This window comes from Microcaecilia unicolor, chromosome 1, assembly GCF_901765095.1.
Source record: "Microcaecilia unicolor chromosome 1, aMicUni1.1, whole genome shotgun sequence".
NCBI classification, from domain to species: domain Eukaryota; kingdom Metazoa; phylum Chordata; class Amphibia; order Gymnophiona; family Siphonopidae; genus Microcaecilia; species Microcaecilia unicolor.
Genome location: NC_044031.1, coordinates 187,100,841 through 187,118,765, shown reverse-complemented (window position 1 = coordinate 187,118,765; position 17,925 = coordinate 187,100,841). Strand labels below are relative to the sequence as shown.

Sequence of the window (17,925 nt, the reverse complement as noted above, 5' to 3'; positions counted from 1 at the left end):
CTTCCTTAGGTTATTGCTAAGCCTATTCCCTCTTAACTTTGTCATATGCCCCCTCATTCCAGAGCTCTCCTTCATTTGAAAAAGGTTCTCTTCCTGTACATAAATGCCCTTGAGATATTTAAACATTTCTATCATGTCTCCTCTCTCCCTCCTCTCTTCCAGCATATACATGTTGTGTGGGTCTAATTTAGAAAGTGGCAATCAGCTTTAAAAAAATGCTAATCACTGCCAGCTGAATGTTGAGCCATTAGCTTGGAACCACATGCTGTCATTTTGCCTCTTGTTTAAAACTACCATGTTTCCTCCTAGCAATGCAATGCCTATGAACTCAAGTTTTTAAATTTAACAGTCAATATTGGAGTCAATTTTCAATGCACTTATGCAACCAGCATTAAGTGTTGGTGCCACAAGTGGTTTTATTTGAATTTCCTGAGCCTCTGAGCAGATACATTTTGGTTTTATACAACTGCTGAATAACAGGTGAGATCCCCAGGACTAACAATAGCCAGCGTTTCGCACTGCTGCTTCTAACTCAGCTGCTGTTGAATGTTTTATATAATGCCACCTCAATGGGCAGTTTTTATGGACATTTCTTGGTTGAAGTTTGCATTGCATCTGAAGCTCATATATATTTTTGCATTATCTTTCTCTTCTGAAGGAGTCAATTGTAGATGAAGAAGAAAGTAATAAAGATGAAAACATCCATCTTACACGATTCCTTCGTGTTCTGGCAAATTTCCTCATAATATGTTGCTTGGCTGGAAGTGGTTATCTTATCTATTTTGTGGTAAAACGGTCACAGACATTTGCCAAAATGGAAAATATTGGCTGGTATGAAAGAAATGAGGTATTAGTTATTTACAATTTAATACAGTAGCAGCAATTATAATAATATTGTTTGAGAACTATGCAAGAGGATTTTTTTTCTGTCTCTAAGGGCACAAATTCTACAAATGTCAGCACTTGAAACCTAAAAGAGCATGGGCTAGATTTTCCAAAATATTACTTAATTGAGAGGGTTTATATTTATTTTCCATTTACTATATTTAGGAATTGATTTACTACATTTTATGGCCAATTACATGGGTGTAAACATTACTTTATACCCACTGTGCTATTTACTCAAGCCTTTATTCAGCACTTTTGAGTGGAATAACGAGTTGATGCTTCAGTGTAAAAATGCAACCAAACAAATCTGTGTGCCATTAAAAGTTGCCTGCTATTCGCCGAAGTAAAAATATGCATATGTTTTTACTCCCAAAATTTTCCTCCATTTTGGGGCCTTGTCTCAGGGTGGGAAAATCACTTTTTTCTGCTCAGCTACCTGGGACAAAGACTGATTGACATAGCTACAAAAGACAGTGTGCCCTGAATTTGCACAAAATAAAAGTGTACTGGATGGTGAAGGAGGAAGAGGCACAGTCCAGAATATTTCTGAAACAGGAGAGGGGAAGCAAGGGGGGGTAGAGAGAAGAATCTGCAGCAGGAAAAAAGAGAACCAGAAATAATAGCACAGCAGCAGGGACGGACTGACAGGGTTCTGTACCCCTGGACAATGAGGGTTATGGGCCACCCCCCTCAGTCCCACATCTCCCCATCTCACCCTCCATCCCCCAAAATTCCAGCCTTCTTATTGTCTTCTACTTATCCTTCCCTTCCTACTCAATCTTCTACTGCTGACACTGGTTCTTTCTTCCTCATCCAGTCCTGTTCTTTCAGATCCTCTTGTCTTTCTGCCACATTCTGTCAGCCATACTTATGCTACATTTAGGCCACGTTCATGCACATTCTTTCCTGCCATTCAATTCATTAACATATAGAGGTAATTTTATAACTGTGCATGAGTAAAAAGTGAGCACATACTGGAGGTAATTCTATAATTAGGCACCTCAAATCAAGCACCATAATGGAGCACAATGAGTACCAATTTTATAACATCACTTCAGTGTACCTAAGATGTTGCCAAAAATAGTATGCAGTAGTGATAAAACAGGAAAAACAAACTGGCCAATATTTAGCCTGTGTTTCTGGTGACTGGCATTGAATATCTGGTGCTTTTTTTGCTGGATTAAACTTAAGCAGCCAAGTCAATATTCAGTGCTGGCCGTTTAAATTTATAGCAGCTAAAGATAGGCATGCTATTTGAGTTGACCGATTTGGCTGCCAAGCTTAGCCGGCGAAGCACTGAATATTCGTGGCTAGCCAATTATATCACACAATATAGCCAGTTAGCTGCTATTCCCCGGATTCTATATAGTGTGCCTAGAGATCGGCACCGAAATCCAAGTGTATTCTATAACAACGTACGTAACTTAATTGGCTTAACAAGATCATCAGTGTTGATAACAGCTCTTAAAAAGAAATAATGAGCACTAATTGGCAATAGTTACAATTTACACGCATGACTCTCTAAGCATATATTGTAATGCAGTGCGCCTAACTTCTAACACTCGCAGGCAAGAAAGGGCATGGTTATAGGTGGGGAAATGGGCATTTTGTAGGTGTTCCAGAATTTACGCACATAGTTATGGAATAAGGCCCTGTGCGCCTAAATCTATGCATTGGGAATTATGCCAAGTTTCATTGGTGTAAATGGATGCTCATAGGTTTAGGTACTGGGATATCGACTAAACATATTCTATATACCACGTCTAAAGCTAGGTGCTGCTTATAGAATACACTTAGTCAAAGTGTTTTCTATGCAGATTTTTTAAGCGTCATATATAGAATCTCCCCCTATGTGCTAAGTTCTAATATTTAGCAGAGATAACTGGCTATCTTGTGCTGAATATTAGTGCTTAGCCGGTTAAGTGCTACTTAACCGGCCACGAGCCATTCCTGGCCAGCTAAATAGCATTGAATATTGGCTGGAAAGTTTCCTTTTATTTTGGATTAAAACAAGAAATGACCTGGGAAATTTCATTTTAAACAAGTGCACATCCCTACCAACAATATGTGAGTATGAAAATCACAAATTTGCCTCCAGATCAAATAGGAATATGGGCAACCAGTTTCCCTTAACCGAACGCCGGTAAAAACGAACATATCAAATGAGCCACACCTTGCAAGAAATGACTTCCCCTAGTTCATGTCATCATCTCTATGAGGAAAGGCTAAAGCAGCTAGGGCTCTTCAGCTTAGAGAAAAGATGGCTGAGGGTAATATGATAGAGGTCTATAAAATAATGAGTGGAGTGAAAGGGGTAGACATGAATCGCTTGTTTACTCTTTCCAAAAATACTAGGACTGGGGGGGGGGGGGCACGAAATGAAGCTACAAAGTAGCAAATTTTAAATGAATCAGAGAAATATTTCTTCACTCAACGTGTAATTAAAGTCTGGAATTTGTTGCGGGAGAATGTAGTAAAAGTGGTTAGCTTTGTGAGGTTTAAAAAAGGTTTGGATGGCTTCCTAAAAGGAAAAGTCCATAGACCATTATTAAAATAAACTTGGGGAAAATCCACTGCTTATTTGTATAATAAGCAGCATAAAATGTATTGTACTGTTTTGGAATCTTGTCCTGGATTGGCCACTGTTGGAAATAGGATGTTTGGCTTGATGGACCTTTGATCTGTCCCAGTATGGCAATACTTTTGTACTTATATACTCCTCTCCTGCCCCAGCAAGATTAGCTTTTGAAACCTGTACAACAGAGAAAGCTCTGCTATTGAAAAATAAAGCAAAATCTAAGCCACCAGGCCTTTCCTCAGTACGCATTGGGTTTGCTCATTGTTTTGATAAAATGCATTGCATCAATATTGTGAAAGCTTTCTAAGTCATGAACATTTGCTTTGTAAAGCTTTGTCCAAACGCAAAGCAGTACTCTCTTTTTGTGAATTACAATTATTTTGTGAATGATAATAATGCTATCATGTTTTATCCTTCATTATTCCTCCTTCGTTAGGTTTGAGATTGTCATGTCCTTGTTAGGAATGTTCTGCCCTCCATTATTTGAAACTATTGCTAATTTGGAAGACTACCATCCTCGCATTGCCCTAAAATGGCAGTTGGGAAGAATCTTTGCTTTGTTCCTGGGGAATCTCTACACCTTTCTACTTGCATTAATGGATGATGTCAATGAAAAGGTGAGACAAGTAAAAACATGGGGAAAAAAGGTGCACCGAGTAATAGGCTGCCCCTGTGCTCTGCATAGACGTCTGTGTTGCCATTTGTCTACAAATGCTGCCACACAGATGTATTTTCCCTGGATTTTTGGCATTCATAATTTGGATGATTCAGTTTGTAAAATGGCTGTTCATTTTGCACATTCTCACATATTATCAAACAGGAAACCCCAACATATTTCTTGTTCAAAAATGGCTGTGAGATGGATTTTTTTGGATGTTATATAAGCAGGATATCCCAATTCTAACTTGAACTTCCTTTTGAAAATGCCCATCCACCTGTTTTTTTTTTGTTTGTTTTTTAACAATTGCCTCATAAAGTCTGTGATAATTGCAGGTAAATGCATTTACATGTATTTGCACTTGCTTGGAAACTGGTGTAAATTTATGCATGTGAGGTAAACACATAGAAGTGTATTTTTAAAAATATACGCGTACTTTGTGACAGTCTGCATTCTGTTCAAATTCCCTCCAAGCACAACATACTTGGGACATGTAAAGTAGGTATGAACATTTTCTGTGCCTATTTTATACATGCATAATCCCTGACATAATTTTATAAAAGCTCTTCTCCGTGGAGAAAACAGGATTTACCCACCAATAGATCTTATAAGATCATCCTCATAGAAAGTAAAGGCTGCACAAATAGAACATCCCCTGGATTCTATAAAGAGCATTAACAGTTAGGCACCAGAATATGCACATAGATACAAGATCCATATGCAACCTAACGAGAGAATGAACACTGATTGGCCACTTAGATGGTGTTAATTGGTTCTTGATTGAAGTTGCATGCATCCCCCCCCCCCCCTATGGGCTATTCTATACCTTGATGCCTAACTTTTCCCACACACATCCGAAAAGGGGACATGTCTATGGGAGGGGCATGGGCAGGTCATGGGCTTTCTTAAAAGTAAAGCGCCAAGTTATGGAAGATTGCCAATCTGTGCCTAACTTTGGGTGCCAGACTTATACCTGTTTCTGTCAGGCATAAGTCCAATGCTCAAAATTAGGTGCAGCCTGTGCACTATGCCAGTGTTCTATAAAGGTTGAGTGCCCTTTATAGAATAGGGGCTCATCATAGATCTTTTCTTCGCCTACCTTTTGACACTATATATAGAATTTTCCCCTACATAACTGAATCTCACTAGACCTGAAGCAGGCTATTGTGAAGCCATTACTGAGAGAGATGGGCAGTACTTAGTGTGTCTCCCATCTACATCCATAATTTACAGAATACTGGAAGTTACGTGTGTTCCTGCCATACAATGGTGTGTGCACTTGCACCAGCTCTATGGCTGAGGCAGGTGTGGGTATCTAGATGTTAAGTACGTTGATACCAGGTTACCCTAGTATTCTATAAGGGAACCTAGGTGCCCAGCTTCTGTTAGACACCTACTGTGCATCTTCGGGGCACCTGTAGTAAATAGAGGTGCCCAGTTATAGAATTGATTCTAGAGCGTTTGGCAGACTTAGGCTAGAGCAAGGGTAGGAACAAAACCTAGTCATAGGGCCAGATTCTGTATATGGTGCCTGAAAAGTCCACATGGAATACATTTCTAAGTATATTCTATAAGCAGTGTCTAGATTTAGGTGAGATACAGTGGGGGAAATAAGTATTTGATCCCTTGCTGATTTTGTAAGTTTGCCCACTGACAAAGACATGAGCAGCCCATAATTGAAGGGTAGGTTATTGGTAACAGTGAGAGATAGCACATCACAAATTAAATCCGGAAATCACATTGTGGAAAGTATATGAATTTATTTGCATTCTGCAGAGGGAAATAAGTATTTGATCCCCCACCAACCAGTAAGAGATCTGGCCCCTACAGACCAGGTAGATGCTCCAAATCAACTCGTTACCTGCATGACAGACAGCTGTCGGCAATGGTCACCTGTATGAAAGACACCTGTCCACAGACTCAGTGAATCAGTCAGACTCTAACCTCTACAAAATGGCCAAGAGCAAGGAGCTGTCTAAGGATGTCAGGGACAAGATCATACACCTGCACAAGGCTGGAATGGGCTACAAAACCATCAGTAAGACGCTGGGCAAGAAGGAGACAACTGTTGGTGCCATAGTAAGAAAATGGAAGAAGTACAAAATGACTGTCAGTCGACAAAGATCTGGGGCTCCACGCAAAATCTCACCTCGTGGGGTATCCTTGATCATGAGGAAGGTTAGAAATCAGCCTACAACTACAAGGGGGGAACTTGTCAATGATCTCAAGGCAGCTGGGACCACTGTCACCACGAAAATCATTGGTAACACATTACGACATAACGGATTGCAATCCTGCAGTGCCCGCAAGGTCCCCCTGCTCCGGAAGGCACATGTGACGGCCCGTCTGAAGTTTGCCAGTGAACACCTGGATGATGCCAAGAGTGATTGGGAGAAGGTGCTGTGGTCAGATGAGACAAAAATTGAGCTCTTTGGCATGAACTCAACTCGCCGTGTTTGGAGGAAGAGAAATGCTGCCTATGACCCAAAGAACACCGTCCCCACTGTCAAGCATGGAGACGGAAATGTTATGTTTTGGGGGTGTTTCTCTGCTAAGGGCACAGGACTACTTCACCGCATCAATGGGAGAATGGATGGGGCCATGTACCGTACAATTCTGAGTGACAACCTCCTTCCCTCCGCCAGGGCCTTAAAAATGGGTCGTGGCTGGGTCTTCCAGCACGACAATGACCCAAAACATACAGCCAAGGCAACAAAGGAGTGGCTCAGGAAGAAGCACATTAGGGTCATGGAGTGGCCTAGCCAGTCACCAGACCTTAATCCCATTGAAAACTTATGGAGGGAGCTGAAGCTGCTAGTTGCCAAGCGACAGCCCAGAACTCTTAATGATTTAGAGATGATCTGCAAAGAGGAGTGGACCAAAATTCCTCCTGACATGTGTGCAAACCTCATCATCAACTACAGAAGACGTATGACCGCTGTGCTTGCCAACAAGGGTTTTGCCACCAAGTATTAGGTCTTGTTTGCCAGAGGGATCAAATACTTATTTCCCTCTGCAGAATGCAAATAAATTCATATACTTTCCACAATGTGATTTTCCGGATTTAATTTGTGATGTGCTATCTCTCACTGTTACCAATAACCTACCCTTCAATTATGGGCTGCTCATGTCTTTGTCAGTGGGCAAACTTACAAAATCAGCAAGGGATCAAATACTTATTTCCCCCACTGTATATAAAATATGCTTAGGTGATATCCAAGTGCCTAGAACAATGCGCATCCATTTTACACCAAGAAAAATGTAGCATAAATACCAGTCCATAGATTTAGACGCAGAGGGGCATATTCTATAACAATGCATGTAAATTTTCGAACACTCACGAAATGCCCATTTGCCCGCCCATAGCCATGCCCCTTTTTTGCTCAATGCATTAGTTTAGGCGCTCTGCATTACAGAATACACTTAGTTATTGTCATGTCTGTGGCTGTGACCCCTCTCAGACTCACCTTATTTCCTGTGGTCAGCTTCTGAGCTGGCTTCTGTCTGTTCTTTGTGAGTTAGTTCTGTCTCTGTGTGCTGGCTGTATTAGATTGTCGGTGTGCTGTCACCCGTTCCAGATTTCAGCTCAGTCCAGTCCGGATCTTCCAGGCTGCCCGACCCTTAGTTGCCTGGTGATTGTTGCACCTGAGTCTGAGCTGCCTGCTGGGCTTATTAGCCATTTGGAACCTCTCTGCCTTTGCCTTTGCATTGCGTCTAAGGCCCTGGCATGTTGGTGCTTGTTGCACTTCTGCTAGTCCAGTGATTTGTCTGAGATTCTTGCCTTGATTCTTGCCTGTTTCTAGTTAGTCTGTGTTTGGTTTAGTTTAGGTTTTACTTGTTTTCCTAGTCTTGTTTCTTGTTTGTATCTCAGTGTTTAGTTTCTGTTTGTGTGCTGACTTTGTGGCTGCTTGCAGCTTTTAGTTCTGTGTCTTGTTAGTCAGTGTTTTGTTCCCTGTTTCAGTGGCTGCTTGCAGCTTCCAGTTTCTGTCCCCTAGCTTGTCCTGTCCCTGCCTTGTGTTGTATTGTCTAGCCCAGTTTTCTGCCTTGCTGCCCATGTTCCTTCCTTTCCCCTCTGACACTCAGTTCCTGTGCTGCCTAGCGGTTATCCAGCTCCTGCCCTGTCCTGCAAAGTCCTGTCGGCCACCTGAAGCTGGGAGTTCAACTCCTGGTGGAAAGTGGCCAGGTACAGGTGAAGCCTAACTGTTGTCAGAGTTCTGCCTTGCCCCTGGTGTGGGGTGGTTTTGCCTGCCACTGCCGCACCTCGGCAGTGACCCAAGGGCTCACAACCCAGTTCCAGCTGTGAAAACGTGACAGTTATGTATGTAAATTCTAAGTATTGGCAATTACAGCTCATTATTGCCTGTTAAATACTGTTAAAAATACCAATTGGCTTGTTAAGTCAATTAAGCTACGTGTTATAGAACATGCTTGGATTTCGGCATGGAATGCTAAGCGCGATATATAGAATTCGGCGGATAATGGCAATAGTCAGGTGCTATACAGATAGCACATCATCCCCTGGATCCTAAAAATGGCACCCAAATTTGGGTGTCCAAAATTGAATATGATCCTGAGATCCACATGCAAATAAGTTAGTTAATGAGCCATTAACAATCAAGTATTGACATTAATTGGTTCTAATTTAGATTTGCGCTTGGATCTGGCTGTGTGCAATTCTATAAAGATCTGTACCCCAATCCTCTTGCATGCAGCCCTAAAGGAGCACGGATATAGGAAGACCATAGGTGGGTCAAGGGTATTCCAAGGATATAGAATGGGGGGGGGGGGCTGTGCATCAGGGTTTATACCAGGTTTCAGTAGGTGTAAGTTCTCATGCCTACAGTTGGGCACCAGAATATGCACTTAACGCTGTGCTATAAAGAGCGCTCAGCCCGGAGCATCCTTTATAGAATAAAACTGAGTGCAAATTTTTCACCAGTGTCTACTTTTCAGCACCATTTACTGAATTTGGCCCTATATGTATATTCAGCACCACAGCTGTCATTTATTTATATACTTATTATTAGGATTTATTTACCACCTTTTGGAAGTAATTCACTCAGTTCGATGTACAGTAAGAATAAATCAAACATGAGCAATAGACAATTACAGCAGTAAAAATAACAAATAACAATACAAAGTATGGCATAGTATACAACTTACAATGTCAACACAATACATAATAGAACATTTTAATTGACAGTGTAGGTAAAGACGGAATAGATAGATAGATAGATAGATAGATAGATAGATAGATAGATAGATAGATAGATAGATAGATAGATAGATAGATAGATAGATAGATAGATAAGTGTGTAAGAGGAGCTAGAAAGTAAGGTGACTAATTTAAAGAATGGTGCACATGAGGTCAGAGAGATGGCTAAATATTATCTCAGCTAGGGTAGGAGTGGATAAACATGTCCTGCTGCAGTATGTACAACCCATGTCACTCCTTCTGTAAGTGAGTGAGTGAGACTAAAATGTTAATTACTTCTTCCATTAAAGGCCTGGTTGAAGAGCCAAGCTTTCACTTGCTTCCTGAAGTAGAGATAGTCTTGTATTAAGCGGATCCTTTCAGGGAGTGCATTCCAGAGAGTGTGGGCTACTCCGGAGAAGTCTCGCTTGTGGGTATCACATCATGTAATGTCTTTTGGAGAGGATGTGGTTAGTGATAGTCCTTGGGAGGACCTTAGTGTCCTTGGAGGTGTGTAGAGGATCATCCTATTCTTCAGGTGCTTGGGGCCATTTCTTTTAAGGGCCTTGAAGATCAGACATAGAGTACTGCTGCTGAATATAAACCTGAAGATGTATAATCTCATACAGGATCAGGCAGTTCCCCAGTAATAAAGTTTGATGGTTTTCTTCTCAGACTGTTATGAAATGCAATAAGGGCAATGGATGTAGAAGAGACAGCTCTAGCATTACTGCAATTCCTTTATAGATTTGTCCACTTAATGAAGTTGCTTAGAATCATGAAGAAAGGGCAGCTTGTATACCTCAGGACCCTCTCACCACAATCCCCCAGATTCTATATATGGCGCCTAAAGTTGCCTGCACAAATCGGCACACATTGACGATTTGCATGCTCAACTTGATTAATAAGTCAATTAGTGCCAGTAATTGGCTACTAGCAACCAATTATTGATGTTAATTGGCCTTAGTTGAGATTTATGTGTGGATCGTATTCTATAATGATTTGTACGTAAATCCTAGAACACTTATTTTTTGGGAGGGCATTCCTATAACTTATGCATTTTCTTATAGAATACACCTGATCCACACCTAACCTAAGTGCTGACATTTACAGCTGCTTTCGGCAGGCATAAGCGTAACTGCAGGTGACTTAAGTTAGGTGTGGATTAGGCGCTTTCTATAAAGTGCAGATACCCTTTGTGGAATACCACTCAACCTCATAGGGGCCCTTTTACTAAATAATTACAATCTGGAACTATCTCCGGCCCAATGAGGCCGCCAGCAGTAATTCCGCTCGAGCGCACTCCATTTCCAGCACTACAGAAATTTTTACACAATTATTAGTGCAGCGCTAACCCAGCGGTAATAGGGCAGCACCACATGCTGCCCAGTTACCGATGGGTTACCATGGGAGCACTTACTGTCACCTCAATGGATAGCGGTACATGCTCGTCCACATGGCCATGCGATAAATGCAATTTTACCACATGGCCATGTCAATATTGGACTTTTTTTTACCTGCCACCACTACCACAGGGCCCTTTTACCGCAGCTTGGTAAAAGGGCCCCATAATCTAGTCCAATATGCATGAAACTAACTCATTTGGAGATGTTGCTCTTGGGATTAACCTTAAGGTCTCTAGACACTATTTTGCTTTTATATTTGAGTACTGGTGGAAAAGGGAGAGGGAGTGAATATAGAAATGTGCAAACCAGATAAAGAAGAATAATTAGTTGGAAACCCCCTCCCCCCCCCCCCCCCCCCCCACACACACACACACACACACACACAGAAAAGTATTACAATAGACTCTCATGTTCCTATGTAGAATCACATCTATATTTTCTGTTGTAGCTAATTGAAGAACAAGCTATAAAAAACTTAACCTACTGGACTCTCTTTAACTATTACAACTCCTCTGCATTAAATGGAAGCACTCCACCCCCGCTACATCCTGCTGATATGCCGAGAGGACCTTGCTGGGAGACAAACGTAGGAGTTGTAAGCATTTTCTATTTTATGGCATGAAGACTCTATTGTTTTATTTGCATATTTATACAATTTATAAGGGGTCTTATGACTCAAGAAGTGACCCAAACTAGTGCAAAGAAAACCACAAAGAGAACATTTTAAATATATCAAAGTTATATCAATCTAAAATAGTAGAAATTAATCTTAAAAACTATTCCAACCAAAGTCCTGTACTATAGCAATGTGACTAAGCTCTCGGCACTAAGGAAAAAGTCAAGTTTTTACTTTCTTACACAGAAAGTTGCCACCACTGAAATTCCCTCACCCTAATCCTAAGTGACCTCTGGACAAGAGGGAAGCTCTAGCAAGGTCAGCTGACTTGATCTTAATGTACAATAGGGATGTGCATTTGTTTGAAATAAAACCAAACAGAATTAGGTGTGGACCCAAATGAACCTCCAGCAAGCCAAACTGTAGATGAATAATGGAGAGAGAGAGAGAAGAGTGGAGGGAGGGGTGTTTTTGTGTATGTGTGTGGGGGGGAGGGGGAGGGGTGTTCTGTTCAAAATACTATACTCTCTAGACTTTCTAAAAGGACCCCTAAGACACACACATTTGGATGCCATATATAGAATCTGGACAATATAGCCTTCTGACTTGATTAGATTACTGAGGGGGTCTTTTACTACTACTACTACTACTTATTACTTCTATAGTACACCATACATGAAAAGACAGGAAGACCCTCCATTCTCCTTATATGGCACCTTTTAGGCATCTGACAGTAGAGACCATATGAGGAATCAGTACTTAACCAAGTAATTAGATATGGGGAAAGCCTAATGCCTCAGTAAGGGATCCTTTTACAAAGGCGCAGTAGTGTTTTTAGTGCACAGTAAACACTAGAGACACCCATAGGAATATATGGGTTTCTCTATTGTTTCGCACACGCTTATATTTAGCATGCGCCAAAAACGCTAGCGTGCCTTTGAAAAGGATCCCTTACAGAGGCATTAGGCTTTCCCCATATCTAATTACTTGGTTAAGTACTGATTCCTCATATGGTCTCTACTGTCAGATGCCTAAAGAGGTGCCATATAAGAAGAATGGAGGCTCTTCCTGTTTTGTATAGTACTTGTCATTGGGATTCCCCATTCATCATCTGGCACTGCAGTTTCATACCAGTGGCTTTTCATTTTTCATCACTATTTTATTCCTTCCTTCCTTACTGTTTTGTTTTGTGCGTTGAATATTACAGTTTTAAAAAGTGCCATCACATTTTCTTTCTTCCCAATATATTTACAGTTTAGTTAAAACTAGTATACCGTCATAGCCACTGTTTCCTCTAAGCTGAGCGGGAGTCCTCCAGCTAAAGTCTTGCCAGTAGGGGTGCTGTTTCACTATCATATTTTCAATAGTGACAATCAGGACTCCAGGAAACCTACTTGTCCTAGTGACTGAAAATACCCCACCCCCCTACTGGCAGCAATAAAGTTGTCTACATGTATAAAAACCAGCCAACTGGGATAGTACCAGTTAACGTGCTACTATGCTCCAATGTTATATTTCAAGTTGAAAAATGTGAAATGTAAATTGAGTTGGAGGCGATCAATATTATTATCCTTTTTAATTATTTAAGCAGACATCACATCTACTTACAAAGCATTGTGCCTGTAAACTTGTTTTTCTTTAACCTTTCTGTTGTGTCTTGTATAGATTTGCCCCATCAGGTATTTTAAGAGCGTATCACCTTCACAATTCTTGGTAATAAAGAATTGTTATCTCACTGCATCAATATGTTATAGCTTGCCTGTAGAAATGGGCAATGGGATGCACATTATGTTCAGAAACAAAGATGAACAATTTGACTTTAGGTCGCCTGACTCAACAATATATTTACTAGGCTAAATATATATTTTTTTCATGCAAATACATGAATTCCAGGGCTTCCCTTACCAGCTGGAGTTTCAGCATATCCATAATGTATGGAGATTTCTCTTTGCCAGTTCATTGTAGTTGTATGAAACCTGGACAGGCTGTGGGGTGCCCAGGACAGGTTTGGAAACCTTGATATACGTAAAGGCAATTACTTGCAGTATAACACTTTCAGCACTTGCAGCTTTTCTTTTCCCTGTTGTGCTTCCTTGCAGGAATTTGTCAGATTAACTGTGTCGGATATATTAGTGACATATGTAACGATTCTGGTTGGTGATTTCCTGCGAGCTTGCTTTGTCAGATTTATGAATTACTGCTGGTGTTGGGACCTGGAAGCCGGATTTGTAAGTCATTTTTATGTGTTTCCAGCTAAGCAATATTTGTTCATGAATTAGGGGTCCTTTTACTAAGTTCTGAAAAGCATTAATGTGTGCTTACCGCAACAAATAAAATGGCTTACCGTGGGGCACTGAGGTATCCCATAGTAATTTGTGGATGCCTGTGTGCTACCCACATGCTAAAAAATAAAATTTTATTTTTTAGCGCTGGAGGCGGGCCTAGGGGTGGACAGTGGGTGTGTTCTTTGTGAATGGGTTAGTGCACGTACACTGCTGCATCCTAACTGATTACTGTGTGCATGAATATATGAGCTCTTACCGCCTACGTAATGGGTAGTGGTAGGGGGCATATGTGTTAATGGGATAATTAGTGTGTGACCATTAATACTAAAAATTAAAAAATTGGCCATTTTATTCTGTGGTCAAAATGGCCTTAGCGCATGGGAATGACTCGCTTAAGGGCGCACTAAGGTCACGTTTACTGCAATTTGGTAAAAGGGCCACTTAATTTGTTTATTTTTCCTTATTTATTTATTTACACCCCCTCTCACTTATAATTAAACTTCACCAGGAGGATGCTTTAACCATCCGGACAGGTTAACATAGTGCCGAGATGATCAGTAGAGATTTTCAGTAGCATTATCCAGAAACTATCACTAAAAATCAGTGCCTGACCCCGGTAAGTGACACTTAACTAGATAAGAGCTGCTGTAATTTAGATAAGTGCCACTGAATATGGACCCAGATGTTCATGTAAGTCATAAAGCTTCAAATAAAGCTGAAAACAAATGAAAAAACCTTTCTTGATGATCTTCAGTCTAGCGCAGTCAGTGTTTCTGCCAGCATTGTCCACTTTGGGCAGGATAAGGCCTGGATCTTCAGTACTGTCACCTATATGGGTCCCGGCATTGAATATCCTGAACACCAGAAGTGATAAATGCGAGCTGGTGCAGGTCCTGGAGGCTCCGGTGGTAGTTAATTCAGAGTGGTGCCAGGTCCCGCATTTTTATTTAACGCATTCTCCTTGGGTTTATTTTTGACCAGCTGTTTCATTCATGTTTCTGAGGAACTTATCCATTCTTGAGAGCTTACGGCTTCTCGTTATTTTCACTTCAGACTTTATGGGCTCTTGATGCAGGTAATGGTGCCCAAACATGGCCCATGTCGAGTCCCTTGACTGTTGAGGATTGGAGATTGATAACCTTTAAGCAAATAAAAGACAGCTTTATGAACTTGGGTGCCTTCTTTTGATTTACTTAGTCATCCCTGCTCCTTCTGTTCTGCTGTTGTACAACGTGGGGTTTTGTGTATTCTTCTGGTGCACAGAAGTTATCCAGGTACAGCTGATATTCAATGCTGTTTCTATCCGAGTATACTTAGACCTGTATTATATGCAGTCCAATGTAAATGACGGCAGATAAAGACCTGAACGGTCCATCCATTGTGCCCAGTTAGTTATCCAGGCATTTGCAATGAATATCTATGGTACCCAGATAACTTCTGGATATGCCCCAACTCCATCCCTGGTCTGCCCTGGCACTAACTGGACAGTGTTACACTGGTCAGTGCTAATATTTAGTGGAAGGATCAGGTTAAGTAGGATTGAATAGTAGTAGTTGAGCCAGTCAACATTACTTATTTGGGCAGGAGCTGACTCCCATGGGCTGAATGCTGGTCCCAAAAATCCTGAGTTAATATGGCAGGATACACAAGAGGCTGAAAGTTCAAGGAAGTGTACTGTGTGTGAACTAAATAGTAGGAAAGTATATTCATTACCATTCAGCTCATTAGTGTGCCTTAAAAAATTTAAAGTGGCAAATACTAATATGCACAACTTATCATGCAGCACATGTAAAGTAGTAATGAGATACAACGTATGCAAAGCAGCTCGCTATTATGCAAAGTGAATAATGCAGTTTGTGTTTAACCTCATAGGCTGTGTTATTCATGGAAAGATGCCACATTTGAGATGACATTATATTTCCTTCCCATCCTGATGCCCCCAGGGCTCCCCACACTCCCATGAAGCCCCAATCTAGCAAACCTCACCTTCCTATCTCTAAAGCCCTAATTCATCAGTCTTCATACCTGAAGTCCCAATCAAGCAATCCCCTGACCCAGCGTCCATAGTAAATGATAGACAATTTTAGCAAACATACTAGGGGGCTCATTTTTCAAAACAGAAAAACATTTTAACAAGTGGCATAAAGTGGCATTTGGATGTTTTGCTTGTCAAAATGTTTAAACTGCTATTTTCAAAACCCATTTTCTAAACGTTTTGCTATGCAGTTCATCGACAGTGCATTCAAATCACAAAGGGGCATATTGGGGGTGGGATTTGGGTGGCGTGCTACCATAATAGAACAAAGTGAGATGTTTTGGTCTAGACCAATTTCAATAATGACTAAGTCACAAAAAGGTGACCAAATGACCACTGGAGAGATTAAGGCATGACCCCCCCCCCCTTTTACTCTCCTAATGATCACTGACCCCCTTCCATCCCCCAAATAAGTGATAGAAACAGTACATACCAACCTCTATGACAGCTTCAGATGTTATGGCCAGTCTTTTTAGAGTAACATGCAGGTCCCTGCAATAGCCTAGTGGTCAGTGTAGTGCACTGTAGACAACAACTCAGGACCATATCCCACTCTATCTGTTCCACTTGTGGAGGAAAGTATAAGCCCACCAAAAGCCTACTGTATCCACATAAAGGTGACACCTGCAGCCATAAGGGCTATTGTAGTGGAGTATACTAGGTTTTAGATGGGTTTTGGAGGGCTTTCCATAAAAGGTAAGGGGATAATGGTAAGATGTGTACCTGGGACCTTTTATGTGAATTCCACTGCAGAGTCCCCTTAGGGTTCCCTACTGCTCTGCTGGGATGTCTGTGTGGCCAGTCTACTAAGAATGCTGGCTCTTCCTACATCCCAATGGCTAGATGTTGTGCATTTTTCACTTGCACATTTTTTTTTAATGGTACAAACAGATAGACATACTGAGTACAAAAGGATCTAGGAAATGGCCATTTTCGAAACAAAAACATAAACATTTTTCTGCTTCTAAAATCGCTATATTTCCCAGTAGAATTTGGGACATTTTGAACAAAATGTCCAAAAGTCAGATTTAAACATCATATCAAAAATGCCCCTCCACATGAAATACTATAACTTACCGAGATTCAAATTCAAATGAAGAGAACCCATATAACAGCAGGACCAAAGTCTGTTGGACAACATTATCTGACTCTCCAAATACACATGAACACTTACAGTTTCTGTACTTACTTTAAAAGACAAACAAATGCAATACAATGCAACATGCCAGAAAACATTTACTATTCTGCTATGTTACTTTTCTTTCAATTTTTCTTTCTCTTAGCCTTCTTATGGTGAATTTGATATCAGTGGAAATGTGCTGGGTTTGGTCTTCAATCAAGGAATGATCTGGTAAGCAAGCATGATGTTCATTTGATCCACAAAATTGTGAGCAACATCTTTCATAGAATAGTATTGTGTTTGGCTCCTAATGCCTATCTGAGCTGAATTTGTAGTGTGTTTGTATTCAATGCACCATATTGATAGATAGATAGATAGATAGATAGATAGATAGATAGATAGATAGATAGATAGATAGATAGATAGATAGATAGATAGATAGATAGATATTAGCATTATCAGGACAGCCCTATAAAGGAAGTGCCTACATTTAGGTGCCTGATACATGCAAAAAACATTAGAATAATGGTTTACACGTGTATGTGTGTACATATACAGGGTGAGGCAAAAAAATAATAATCCCTTGAGTTTTTTGCTGTTATCTCAGCAACCACTTTGAATTTTGAGAAATTTTATGTGCTTATTTAGAGGGTCTTTTATAAAGCCGCAGTAGTGTTTTTAGCTCACAGTAGAAAGCAACTGATGGTAAATGGCAAAGCACCCATACAATGGGCATCTGCCAACTGATTTCTACAACAAGCTAAAAACACTACTGCAGCTTACTAAAAGACCCCCTTAGTCATCATACTTACAAAATACTATTAAACAACATTTAGGGGCCCTTTTACTAAGCCATGTAAGTGCCTACGCGCACCCAAGCGTGCCAATTCTGAGGTATCGCCCAGCTACCGTGTGGCCCTTGCAGTAATTTCATTTTTTGGCATGCGTCCACTACGAGCATCCAAAAAATATTTTTTATTTTCTGGTGCACATCAGGTACACGCGCCAAGTGGCATTTGACACCTGGTTACCACATGAGTCTTCACCGCTAGGTTAATGGCTGGCGGTAAAGTCTCAGACCCAAAATGGACACGTGGCAATTTCATTTTGTCGCACATCCATTTTCAGCAAAAATTTTAAAAAGG

The 17,925-nt window shown here is 40.8% G+C and overlaps 1 protein-coding gene across 1 annotated transcript in view; it reads left to right on the top strand.

Annotated features, from left to right (window-relative positions):
• LOC115472349 (transmembrane channel-like protein 2) overlaps window positions 1-17,925 on the top strand; it is a 47,888-nt gene that overhangs the window by 5,243 nt on the left and 24,720 nt on the right. Inside the window, exons 2-6 of the mRNA XM_030206628.1 lie at window positions 659-853; window positions 3,910-4,083; window positions 11,173-11,319; window positions 13,440-13,568; window positions 16,944-17,011. Of these exons, the coding sequence (XP_030062488.1) occupies window positions 659-853; window positions 3,910-4,083; window positions 11,173-11,319; window positions 13,440-13,568; window positions 16,944-17,011 (713 nt within the window). The remainder of the gene's footprint in view (window positions 1-658; window positions 854-3,909; window positions 4,084-11,172; window positions 11,320-13,439; window positions 13,569-16,943; window positions 17,012-17,925) is intronic.